General features: G+C 42.8%; 1 protein-coding gene across 1 annotated transcript in view; it reads left to right on the top strand.

Annotated features, from left to right (window-relative positions):
- Positions 1 to 5,869: 5,869 nt before the first annotated feature.
- Positions 5,870 to 13,579, top strand: part of RTN1 (reticulon 1) — a 36,089-nt gene continuing 28,379 nt past the window's right edge. The window contains exon 1 of the mRNA XM_053474682.1: positions 5,870 to 6,130. Within this exon, the coding sequence (XP_053330657.1) occupies positions 5,953 to 6,130 (178 nt within the window). The 5' untranslated portion in view covers positions 5,870 to 5,952. The remainder of the gene's footprint in view (positions 6,131 to 13,579) is intronic.

Genomic DNA, 13,579 nt, shown 5'->3' on the forward strand with positions numbered 1-13,579 from the left:
GCATTTATTGACAGAATCAGAGAAATGTGTGTTTTATATTAAATCCCAATTTTTTTTAGCCTCTGGCCCCCGTTGCCAAGAATGTTTTGGTGTCGCAAACTGGTTTTTTTTTTTCGTCTGTATTAGGGGTTATCATTTTAATAAGAGGTTACCAATCAGAATGCTGCATCGTGGCAGACTGCCACGGCCACCAGGGCTGCAGCTCACGGGAAGCGTAATCATTTTAGTTAATGGAAGGGTTACAAAGTGGTCATTATGAGGCATCTGTCCCCAGATACCCGTTCCCAGCCCAGAGGGGCCGAAACGCCAGCTAAAAAAAGATCTCTGCATACACAGAAGCTAAAATTAAGAAAAACGTAACGAAGAATATAAAAAAAAACTGTAAAAAAGCAATTTTTTACTATTTAATGTCATGTTGCCGGGCAGTATTGTCACATACGTGTTCTATAAGGGATATATATCACAGTACAAAAATTTGGGGTCACTTAGAAATGTTCTTGAAAGAAAAGCACATTTTGTCCATTAAAACATGATAAACACATTGTGTCATTGGAACACAGGAGTGATGGGAGTGATAAAGGGCCATTGGAACACAGGAGTGATGGGAGTGATAAAGGGTCATTGGAACATAGGAGTGATGGGAGTGATAAAGGGCCATTGGAACACAGGAGTGATGGGAGTGATAAAGGCCCATTGGAACACAGGAGTGATGGGAGCGATAAAGGGCCATTGGAACACAGGAGTGATGGGAGTGATAAAGGGCCATTGGGACACAGGAATGATGGGAGTGATAAAGGGCCATTGGAACACAGGAGTGATGGGAGTGATAAAGGGCCATTGGAACACAGGAGTGATGGGAGTGATAAAGGGCCATTGGAACACAGGAGTGATGGGAGTGATAAAGGGACATTGGAACACAGGAGTGATGGGAGTGATAAAGGGCCGTTGGAACACAGGAGTGATGGGAGTGATAAAGGGCCGTTGGAACACAGGAGTGATGGGAGTGATAAGGGGCCGTTGGAACACAGGAGTGATGGGAGTAATAAAGGACCATTGGGACCCAGGAGTGACGGGAGTGATAAAGGGCCATTGGAACCTGGGAGTAATGGGAGTGATAAAGGGCCATTGGAGCACGGGAGTGATGGGAGTGATAAAGGGCCATTGGAACACAGGAGTGATGGGAGTGATAAAGGGCAATTGGTACACAGGAGTGATGGGAGTGAAAAAGCTACAATAGTAATTTACAACATTAACCCTGTCTGCGCTGGATTTCTGATCCACTTCTTGTTATTTTAATGGACAAAATTTGCTGTTCTTTCAAAAACGAGGACATTTCTGAGTGACCCCAAACTTTTGAACTGTATTCATTTATATAATAAGGCCCTTAAATATATTATAGGAATGAATATTGTTAAATGAAATATGAAATGGAAAAAAGGTACTTTATTTCATTTTCTATATTTTGATTAAATGATAGAAGTGCTGAGAAGATGGTTGTTGAGCCGCTGAATTCTTGGGAGAAATTCCAAGCGCCGTACATCGCGAGCATCTGTCCCGGAATTCTGGAAATATTGTTACAAGCGCAGTCATAACATTTACACTGTGACACGCAATACAATCCGTGTGTCATATACCACTACATGCCTGCATACCGCCTCACGCAAAAGTCAATACCGGGCCGGGAGGGGTACACAATGGCAGAATGTATACATGGAACAGCCTCCCAGCAGATGTGGTAGACATTAATAGAGGAAGCGGTAGGCATGCGGCTGAATCTAAGATGAGACTGATTAAGGTTTGAGTCTTTACAGCAGGAAGAACGGGCGACTAGACCGGGGGCCGAATGGGGCCGATCTGCTGGCAGAGTCTGTTTCAGTAATACAGTAATAACCCCCAGCACTGTATACAGTAACATAACCCCCCGCACTGTATACAGTAATATAACCCCCACGCACTGTATACAGTAATATAACCCCCAGCGCTGTATACAGTAATATAACCCCCAGCGCTGTATATACAGTAATATAACCCCTAGCGCTGTATACAGTAATATAACCCCCCAGCGCTGTATACAGTAATATAACCCCTAGCGCTGTATACAGTAATATAACCCCAGCGCTGTATACAGTAATATAACCCCCAGTGCTGTATACAGTAATATAACCCCCCCAGCGCTGTATACAGTAATATAACCCCCAGCGCTGTATACAGTAATATAACCCCCCCAGCGCTGTATACAGTAATATAATCCCCCAGCGCTGTATACAGTAATATAACCCCCAGCACTATATACAGTAATATAACCCCCAGCGCTGTATACAGTAATATAACCCCCGCACTGTATACAGTAACATAACCCCCCGCACTGTATACAGTAATATAACCCCCAGCGCTGTATACAGTAATATAACCCCCGCACTGTATACAGTAACATAACCCCCCGCACTGTATACAGTAATATAACCCCCAGCGCTGTATACAGTAATATAACCCCCAGCGCTGTATACAGTGATATAACCCCCCAGCGCTGAATACAGTAATATAACCCCCAGCACTGCATACAGTAATATAACCCCCAGCGCTGTATACAGTAATATAACACCCCCAGTGCTGTATACAGTAATATAACCCCCAGCGCTGTATACAGTAATATAACCCCTAGCGCTGTATACAGTAATATAACCCCCAGCGCTGTATACAGTAATATAACCCCTAGCGCTGTATACAGTAATATAACCCCAGCGCTGTATACAGTAATATAACCCCCAGCGCTGTATACAGTAATATAACCCCTAGCGCTGTATACAGTAATATAACCCCAGCGCTGTATACAGTAATATAACCCCCAGTGCTGTATACAGTAATATAACCCCCCCAGCGCTGTATACAGTAATATAACCCCCAGCGCTGTATACAGTAATATAACCCCCCCAGCGCTGTATACAGTAATATAATCCCCCAGCGCTGTATACAGTAATATAACCCCCAGCACTGTATACAGTAATATAACCCCCAGCGCTGTATACAGTAATATAACCCCCGCACTGTATACAGTAACATAACCCCCCGCACTGTATACAGTAATATAACCCCCAGCGCTGTATACAGTAATATAACCCCCGCACTGTATACAGTAACATAACCCCCCGCACTGTATACAGTAATATAACCCCCAGCGCTGTATACAGTAATATAACCCCCAGCGCTGTATACAGTGATATAACCCCCCAGCGCTGAATACAGTAATATACCCCCCAGCACTGTATACAGTAATATAACCCCCAGCGCTGTATACAGTGATATAACCCCCCAGCGCTGAATACAGTAATATACCCCCCAGCGCTGTATACAGTAATATAACCCCCAGCGCTGTATACAGTAATATAACCCCCAGCACTGTATACAGTAATATAACCCCCCAGCGCTGTATACAGTAATATAACCCCCGCACTGTATACAGTAACATAACCCCCCGCACTGTATACAGTAACATAACCCCCACGCACTGTATACAGTAACATAACCCCCCGCACTCTATACAGTAACATAACCCCCCAGCGCTGTATACAGTAATATAACCCCAGCGCTGTATACAGTAATATAACCCCCAGCGCTGTATACAGTAATATAACCCCCAGCACTGTATACAGTAATATAACCCCCAGCGCTGTATACAGTAATATAACCCCCTAGCGCTGTATACAGTAATATAACCCCCAGCGCTGTATACAGTAATATAACCCCCAGCACTGTATACAGTAATATAACCCCCAGCACTGTATACAGTAATATAACCCCCAGCACTGTATACAGTAATATAACCCCCTAGCGCGGTATACAGTAATGTTGGTGTTGACAAAAACCTGATTTTTATCTCATTTTGCCCCAATAAACTCCCTTTTTCTGCAGATCACGAGCCGCCATTGTTGTCAGTCACGTGGTATTTCACCACACTGAGCTGATGCTTTATGGCAATGCTAATGAAGTCCGTTCCTCCATAGACTTTCATAACTCAGAGTTTCCATCTGGGTGATTAAGACTGAGCCGTCCTATTGCCCCCCACAGGCAGTATGATAAGGAGTCGGGGGGTTTGTCTCGTAGATCTGGGATCAGATAACAGAGCGAGAACCTCACACAAACGGCTGAACATTATATTATGGGGCAAAAAAAGTAAGAAATAGTGAAAGTTCAGCCAAGGTCCATTCCACACCCCGTACGTTGCTATCACTGAGCTGGTGTATGGGTTCCCACCAGAAGGCTTGACGCTAGTCATTGTCCGCTGGGGTAGATTGTAAGCTCTTGTGTGCAGTGGACAGGACTAGAGGATCTCTAACTAGTTTAACTATCATGCTGGGAAGCTGACGCAGCTTTTGGGGAAACATCCCAACCATATAATAAACTCCATTGGTTGAAATAATATTTTAAGGTTCAATGCATAGTATTTGGGGGATGATGGGTTAATTATCTATGAACTTAATTTTTTTATAGCGCTGTCATATGCCGTAGCGCTGTACAACAGGATAGTCGTTATATTTTTAATAGAATGTGTGCTGTTGCAGAAAGATCCACTGAACCCCCAGGAATATCCTTCACCGGGATTTGTGTATTCAGGGGGGGGGGTGATTTTGCCTGCCAGCTCGTCCACTTTTTGCCCCCCTGCTGTTACCCAGCGGCCCACAAAATACTGCAGACGCGCCGTCTCGCCAAATCCGTATCGTCTCATCCGGTTGTTGTTAATCTGGCAGAGTCACCCGGAGCCTCAGAGCCGACGTTAAAGATCACGTTCAGCACCAACCAGAAATACAGACCCCCCCACATCCGCTACCCAGAAACGCGAGCGGCGAAGCCCCCCCCCGGGGCATTAGTATTAATAATTCTTAATGGATTCAAAGGGACAGTTTAATGTCACGGGCAGCCTCAACAAAAAACAAAGGTATTAAAGTAAGTTCCAAGAACTTTAATAGGCTTTCTTTAAAAATAACAAAAAAAGTTACGTAGCTTAGGGAGAAGCTGCAGCCGACCCCTCCTCTGCGGTCTCATGATTCTCGCCAGTGATTGGCTGCTTTTGGTTAAAGCTCTCCTTAATAATCACCAGTCTGATACCAATACTACTTACAATACTTACTATTACTAAAAATAATCAGTTTCACATGAACTGTGAAAATAATAACAATAAATAATAATAATAATAATAATAATAAATAATAAATACGTCTAAGAACACTGCTAATAATAATCAGTTTCACAATGAAAATAATAGCAATAAATACTAATAATAATAATAAATACTTCTAAGAACACTGCTAATAATAATCAGTTTGATATAATAATCGTCATAACATCATAAATACTAATAATGCTTCTACTGCAACTAATAAATCTTTACTATCTGTACTATTAGACATTAATAATCAGTTTAATAATAACACCGTCCTACCTATGAATAATAATAATAATATTATTATTATGTTATTATTACTATTATTATGATTAGATTATTATTATTATTATTATTATTATTATTATTATTATGTTATTATTACTATTATTATGATTAGATTATTATTATTATTATTTATCACTATTATTATGATTAGATTATTATTATTATTATTATTTATTATTGTTGTTGTTATAATAATTGTTTTTGTTGTTGTTGTTGTTATTATGTATCATTCTTCATAGGAAGGGTGGGGTTAACTCTTTGAGTGCCGCATGCCTGCAGAGCACCCTGCGCCGGTCCAGCGCTTGAAGGGTAGCAGGGCGGTTCGGCGCCATGCCAAACCCCGGCCCGTGATTGGCTGTCCGGGGTGATGACGCAGGGGTGGAACTAGTGGAAAGTAGCAGCAGCCGTTTGCGTAGCGCTCCAGTTCTGGGGGCATCATCCTGCAGGAGGCTGCGGCAGCTCCAGCTCCCCTGCCCCGAGACCCCGCAACAGCCCCTGCCCCGGCCATGGCCGCCAATCTGGAGTACGGGAGCCGAGGGCTGGAAGGTGAGCGGGCGGCCTCCGGGCTCCCTGTTGCCCCGGTACAGGAGGATGGAGGCTCCTGGGGCTCCGAGGACCGGAGAGGCATCACCAGAGCTCAGCAGGCAGGGCATCCTCCCGTTACCATGGAGACCACATCCACAGGTACACTGCTGCCCCCTGTGCCAGGCACTCACCCCCTTCCCACCCCAGACTGTGCCCCCCACCTCTACAGGCAAAGTGCTAAATGTCCAAAAACAGCCAGATTCTGCATTAAAATAACTGCCCCAGGGTGATTGCCACTTTAAGTACTGACCAGGGACAGGTTGCATGATGATGGGGGGGGTAATGCTGCTTTATTTATGTGGCTGTGGGGGGCATCAATAGGTTTATTCCCCCTTCGGCAGGCTGGTTAGTGGGTTAGCTGTAAGGGTTAAATAAATAATCCTATTTCAGGCTTTGGCGAAGGGTTAATAGGACGCGTTTGGACATACACCCCGTTCACTGACAGTTATTAGGAGTTCGGCAGAACTGAGATCTAATTTTGCTTAATTCTAGAATTATTGGTTAACCTGACAATTCCTTAAAAATGCAAATATTTTTATAGCTGAAAAAAATCCCCAAATCCCCCAGAAAACGCAAAGTGCCGCCCGCCGGACGTCACATTTACTGCCTTTTAAGCTTCAGTCCCACTTAGTACACAACTGAAGTCATTTAAATACCAGGGTAAGTTTGGGGCTGAGGATTTGAGCTTAAAAAACTGTTTTTCCGGTAACATTCAAAAATATATGTTGGGATAACCTATAATTTTTAGAATTTAACCCTGGATTGCCTCCCCCCATAACTTTGCTTCGGCCGAGAGATAATGGACCTTATTCTTTGAATAATGCCGATTCTTAACTTTTCCGGGCATTTCATACGCATCGTTTTGGGTCTAATTATTAAAAATGAAGATGGCGCCTAACGTTGGGGGTTTATTCACTAAAAGGAGAGTTTTCAGGAGAGCTTTGGTTTTAACTCTCTCGCTTCTCCATTCATTATGAACGGCCAACGCTTGCAGGTTCCTCCAGCAAGAAGGTCGGAGCTGGCCCTGTACAATGCATGATTCAATGGATAAAATGACTTTTGCTGATTTAACTATACATTATGCAGGGCCAGGCCAGCTCTCCCTGCAGCAAAAGCTCTCCAGGGTTGGTCCTTCATCATCTATAGTGAACGGGATAGATGGAATGGAGGGAAGTTTTATCTGCTGGGTGGGTGGTGGTAGGTAAGTGGAACAGCCTCCCAGCAGAAGTGGTAGAGGCTAATACAGCGAGGAAATGTAAACATGCGTGGAATAAGTATGGGTCTGATCTGCCGGCAAACACTCCATTTAGTAAATAGACCCCCACTGTCTGTCTAAAATTCCAGTGCATTTATCCCAAAATTGACTAATCAGACTTTTTTTCCCCCTAAAATGAATTAGAATATTTTATGTTTGTTTGTTTTTTTTACCCAGTAAAACTTAACAAAATTATAATTCTGAAACCGTCATAATGTTTGGAAAGTAAATGTTTTAGTATTCTAAATGTTAGTAAATGTTGTCTAAAGGGTTCCGCGATGATGTCATAATTATGTCAGAGAGAGATGCTTTGATCTGTGCTGTCTCTTTCAGAACAATTGGGTTCCCTTATGGTGTTTATGACTTATTTATTGATTTATATAGCGCCAACTTATGCTGCAGCGCTGTACAGTAGGTCAGCACGATATATACCAAGTACTTGGCACTTTGGATTTACAGAAACAAAAGGCGAGGATGTCCCTGGCCAAAGAGCTTGCAATCTAGAACAGCCGCTTACTTATCTCCCTGTTCTAATCGCGCCACGGCCTCTATTCATCTATGTAATAAGCCGCTGGCTCTCGCGGGATTGGCTGCCTGCTCTAGCGAGATTATTTTTATACATTATATATATATGTAAGCCGGCTCATTTCATGCCACCCAATTGCCCCGCTTTGCGCGGGACAGTCCTGGTTTTGCCACTACTGTGCTGGGATCTTCAGGTATAAATAGCGCCGAGTCTATACGTTTGCGAGCGCTGCGCATGAAATATAACTCTCTGTAAGGCCCCGTCCCCTATGTCGGCGTTAGCGTGTATAGCTGCACGCGTGACTGATGTGTTCTGCTGCTCCGAGCTCTTTCCGGTACGAAGGAGGCCTCCATAATTCATGAGTGTCGGGTGTCCTGCGGTTCACCAGAAGCCGAGCTCCTTTTTAATCTCCATCGGTCACGTTTTATGGGAAAAACCGCATTTCTGAGCAGGGAAAAGAAGCGCGTTTAGGCAACACTGACACTAATGTACCCGTCCTTAAAGGGGCAGCGCAGCGCCCCCCCCCGGCAGCCCTACTGGAGAAGAACTCGCGCATGGAGGGGTGTTTGGCCGAAAGCATCTCAAAAGCTGGGGGGCAGATACATATGGGTGGGATTCTGCAGAACCCCCCCTATGGATTTGTAAAGGGGGGCCACAAAAATAATCTCACGTTTATTTAACACGCATTAGCCGGACTGTCCCTTTAAGAAGCCCAAGGTGCCGTCTGACACATCTTATTACAGGAAGTGCCCCTTCTATAAGGGTAACCCCACTCCAGAGGGGCAGCCGCGTCTGCATTTATATTCATCAGCGAGCCAATCGGAAGTCATAGAACTTTGTATCAGTTGTCATTATTTGTTTACTAATAAATAAACTGCTTCCTGATTGGTGTAAATAACTTGAAACGTTTGGTTAGAGATAGGCTTCTAAATCTCCGGTTAACCCTTTCCCGCATCGGGAAGGATCCGTATTCGTTGCCGGGGGTACTCAGTATCGCCGTATCACTCGCTGACTTGCTAGTTTTAATATCTGAATACTGCAGGGCCCCATAAACCCCAGACGCCAGGTCGTCATGACGACAATAAATCACTTCCTGGTGTCTAGGGTTTCGCAGGGATTTTTCGTAAGGGGGCCCCCTGCCCAATATTATAACCACCACCCCTCCCGACTCCCTGGCGTACTGTGCATACCGCCGGCCCGCGCTGCCCGGCATGGCGAGTCTGAGCGCCGGGAGATGACATCATTTTCTGGCGCTCGGATGCAAGCGGGGTGTGAGGAGCGCGAGGAGACAGGCAGCGGGAGAGTCAACAAAGGTAGAGGTACAAAAAAGTGTGAACATATGTTAGCATGTTAGTGTGTGTAAGTATGTTTCTGTGTGTGTTAGTATGCGTGTAGGTATGTTACTGTGTGTCTATGTTAGTGTGCATGTGAAGATATGTTAGTATGTTAGTGTATGTAAGTAGGTGTGTGTGTGTAAGTATGTCAGTGTGTGTTTGTGTGTAACTATGTCAGTGTGTGTGTAAGTATGTTAGTATGTCAGTGTGTAAGTATGTTAGTATGTCAGTGTTTGTGTAAGTATGTCAGTGTGTTTGTGTAAGTATGTCAGTGTGTGTGTGTCAGTGTGTGTATGTGTAAGTATGTCAGTGTGTGTATGTGTTAGTATGTCAGTGTGTGTGTGTGTAAGTATGTCAGTGTGTGTGTGTAAGTATGTCAGTGTGTGTCTGTAAGTATGTCAGTGTGTGTGTGTAAGAATGTCAGTGTGTGTGTGTAAGTATGTCATTGTGTGTAAGTATGTTAGTATGTCAGTGTGTGTAAGTATGTTAGTATGTCAGTGTGTGTGTAAGTATGTCAGTGTGTGTGTAAGTATGTCTGTTAGTGTGTGTAAGTATGTCAGTGTGTGTAAGTATGTCAGTGTGTGTAAGTATGTTAGTATGTCAGTGTGTGTGCAAGTATGTCAGTGTGTGTGTGTGTAAATATGTTAGTGTGTGTGTGTAAGTATGTCAGTGTGTGTGTGTAAGTATGACAGTGTGTGTAAGTATGTTAGTATGTCAGTGTGTGTATGTGTAAGTATGTCAGTGTGTGTAAGTATGTTAGTGTGTCAGTGTTTATGTGTAAGTATGTCAGTGTGTGTATGTGTAAGTATGTCAGTGTGTGTAAGTATGTTAGTGTGTCAGTGTTTGTGTGTAAGTATATCAGTGTGTGTATGTGTTAGTATGTCAGTGTGTGTGTGTGTGAGTATGTCAGTGTGTGTGTGTAAGAATGTCAGTGTGTGTATGTGTAAGAATGTCAGTGTAAGTATGTTAGAATGTCAGTGTGTGTGTGAGAATGTCAGTGTGTGTATGTGTAAGAATGTCAGTGTGTGTAAGTATGTTAGTATGTCAGTGTGTGTGTGTAAGTATGTCATTGTGTGTAAGTATGTTAGTATGTCAGTGTGTGTCAGTATGTTAGTATGTCAGTGTGTGTGTATAAATATGTTAGTGTGTGTGTGTAAGTATGACAGTGTGTGTAAGTATGTTAGTATGTCAGTGTGTGTGTAAGTATGTCAGTGTGTGTAAGTATGTTAGTATGTCAGTGTGTGTAAGTATGTTAGTATGTCAGTGTGTGTATGTGTAAGTATGTCAGTGTGTGTAAGTATGTTAGTGTGTCAGTGTGTGTGTGTAAGTATGTCAGTGTGTGTAAGTATGTTAGTATGTCAGTGTGTGTATGTGTAAGTATGTCAGTGTGTGTAAGTATGTTAGTATGTCAGTGTGTGTATGTGTAAGTATGTCAGTGTGTGTAAGTATGTTAGTATGTCAGTGTGTGTATGTGTAAGTATGTCAGTGTGTGAAAGTATGTCAGTGTGTGTAAGTATGTTGGTGTTAGCTCTATATTTTTTGGCTGGCTCCTAGATTTAAGCCAAATTTTTGCCCCCCGTTACACGTTTCGCTTTTTGTTGTGCCGCTGATTGCTTTTTAGTACATATGGTTAATACGCTCTAAATATAGCGTGATCTGTAACATAAAGTTGAAAGCACTTTCATGCTGTTGCCTAATTCCGTTTGTTTTATGGAGCAATTACTCACGGTGCATTTTTATCGGAGCTATTATTGTTCGTCATGGCAACATCATAAATCCAACGTCTTCTCTACCTTTTTTTTCCGAAAACTATCCATTTTCGGAAAAAAAAACCTTCCAATCATCACAATGTCAAGGAAACCGACGCGCAGCTTTTCAAAGAGACAAACGTTCTATCTTATAAGGGGTTACAATCTATTTCATGAAAACAAAGACTTTTTTTTGGGCTGAAATATTGTAAATCGGGCTCGAAATGTTTCTTACGGAAACTCCAATGCAGCGAAGTGCAGAACCTGCTACTGTGAACCAAATTAGGATTTTTTCCCCCCAAGTTATTTTTAGCCACAGAAATCACATTTATATTTCAGCAACCCCAGGTTAACTCATCGTGGTGCAAATGGAACTGATTCCCATCATCGATAAAGCTTTTTGTTTTCTGTACAGTTTGAATACAAATTGATACATGAGTAGTAAGTTTTTCCACTATAGATCGACTCGGGCTTGGCCTGGGGCAGCAGGTTCAGGGGGCAGCAGGTCCAGGGGGCAGATAATCGGCTCATTTACACTATAGGGCTGTGCTCTGCATACCTTTAAAACGCGGAGTGTCGGGTTATGATGTCATATCCCTGCGCTTCTTCTCTTAAGGGCACCTTTTAATTCAGCGAGGGCGCTGACCGCACAGGGAGCGGCGGTAAATATAATATTATATATATATATAATATATAAATATATATAATATATAAATATATGTAAATATATATGTAATGGTATTTTATTTCAGCGTTACATACAGTGCTATATATAGCGCGTACGGCAATATAGTTTAGCAGTAAAGAAAGGAGGGTCTTGTGCCGTATTCCTCCCATGTCTCCATTTTTCGGCAGATGAGGATGTCGCCATCTTAGTCATGACTTATTTAGGTGACTTACCCCACTCAAGCACTACATTTGTGCTGTTATGGCCGACCCAATGAAGTCCAGCTTATCTTTTAAAGTCCTTTCCTGTACTTTGGTGATTAAGACCGAGGCGTTCTACGTAAAAATACCGCATTGCCTTTATGCATGAATAATCTGCCGGTTCTCCCAGCGAGCGGCGCGCACCTTCCATTGTTTTCAGTTTGTTTCTCTGCTGCATTCCCGACGGACTCCTTCGCGGGGAGAAGATCTGCGCCAGTTCCAGGGCCTTCGTTCTTAACCCTTTATAGCGCCAGAGGGACAAGCAGTACATTTTATCGGTAACCCTACAGTCACTAGGATCCTTGTATGAAGAATAATGTAATGGAGCGTCTAGGATGACCGACATGTCGGGAATGTGACGATATTATGTTGTTACATTTAAAATGAAACATTCGTGTTTACACACCACAGCAGCAACATCAATTATTACAATTATATATATTGTTTTATATTTAATTTCTAACCGTCTAATCCCCAAAATTATATTTCTGTTTTAAATATATATTTATTTTGCATATATTGCATACGAATTGGAACATAGTTTCGTTAGGACCGGAGGCAGAGAGCATTAGTCTGGAAACCTCCTGCACATGCTCAGTAGCACTCCCATTGAAGTCACTGAAGCAAACGCCAATCACATGTATGTGAGCATAACATCCGTGTTCACGTAGCTTGATTGGCTGTCGCTTCCTAGAAGGGAGTTTTGCAAGAAGTGTACTGCAGTATGCTCCCTGCTTTCACTAGAGGTGGCTGGGGGCGGAGCTAACTCAGAAAAAATAACAAAATAGTAAAAAAATAACGTCAGCACTTACTTGCATGCAGTAAAATGCACCGGAATCCATGCAATATGGATTCCAATACATTGAACACGGAAACTGAGCTGGAGCGGGCCTGTTAATGGGGAAAATTTGGCTAAAATTAGCTGAATGATTGGTTATCTTTTTTTTTTTATTATTAAATGTCAATACAGAGTATTTAATGTCGAAAAAGATGTAAAACTATAATTTGGTTTAATTACAGAATTGTTCAGTTTCTATGACTTCAGCCCGTCGATACTGGCTTTTGTGTCACATGACTTTTAAGTTTTCCCTGCAAAAAAACTCCGTATAGGGCTGTTTTTTTTAACTTGGTTATTTTTGGCTATTGGCATTTAACATAACAGGACAGAGAATTTGTTTTTAATTCAGGATTTAGTAAAAATTGTGCGGAATCCGCCAAGGTCGCCTTTAAAAATTGCTTTTTTAGATTGTGGACTCATTTGGTGCCCTCTCGGTGCCCTTAGACAGAGCTAAAGGGGGCAATTAGGTTACGGGCCAGAGATACTCATCTGACTTGCCCCTTTTTGAATGACTTTTGGCTCGTTTGCTCTGTAGGATAGCTTTCTGCGCATCCCAAGCTTTCTCGGATTCAGGAAACATAGCGCAAGCTAATCAATGCCTGACTATTTCTGGCTGGGGGTTATTGTCTCTCTAAATTCAGGTTTCTAACAAAGGAACAATCAATGTTCTGGGCGTCTGATGTCTCCTTTCGGCATCTATTCTGAGAAGCCGTGATGGATGTGTTTCAGCGTTACAGCGCTGGCTTTTGAAATAAGACCACTTAATGTATGCTTTTTGGCAATTGCCACTGACTGAGATGGGGAGAATAATGAGTGGTGATGGGTCTTGTGGTAAAGGGTTAATACAGCGAGGGGATTTAAACATGCACGGGATAGACATACGGCTCCTGAATCTAAGACGAGACCAACGACTGATTAAG

The sequence above is a fragment of the Spea bombifrons genome, chromosome 9 (genome assembly GCF_027358695.1).
Source record: "Spea bombifrons isolate aSpeBom1 chromosome 9, aSpeBom1.2.pri, whole genome shotgun sequence".
Classification (NCBI taxonomy): Eukaryota; Metazoa; Chordata; class Amphibia; order Anura; family Pelobatidae; genus Spea; species Spea bombifrons.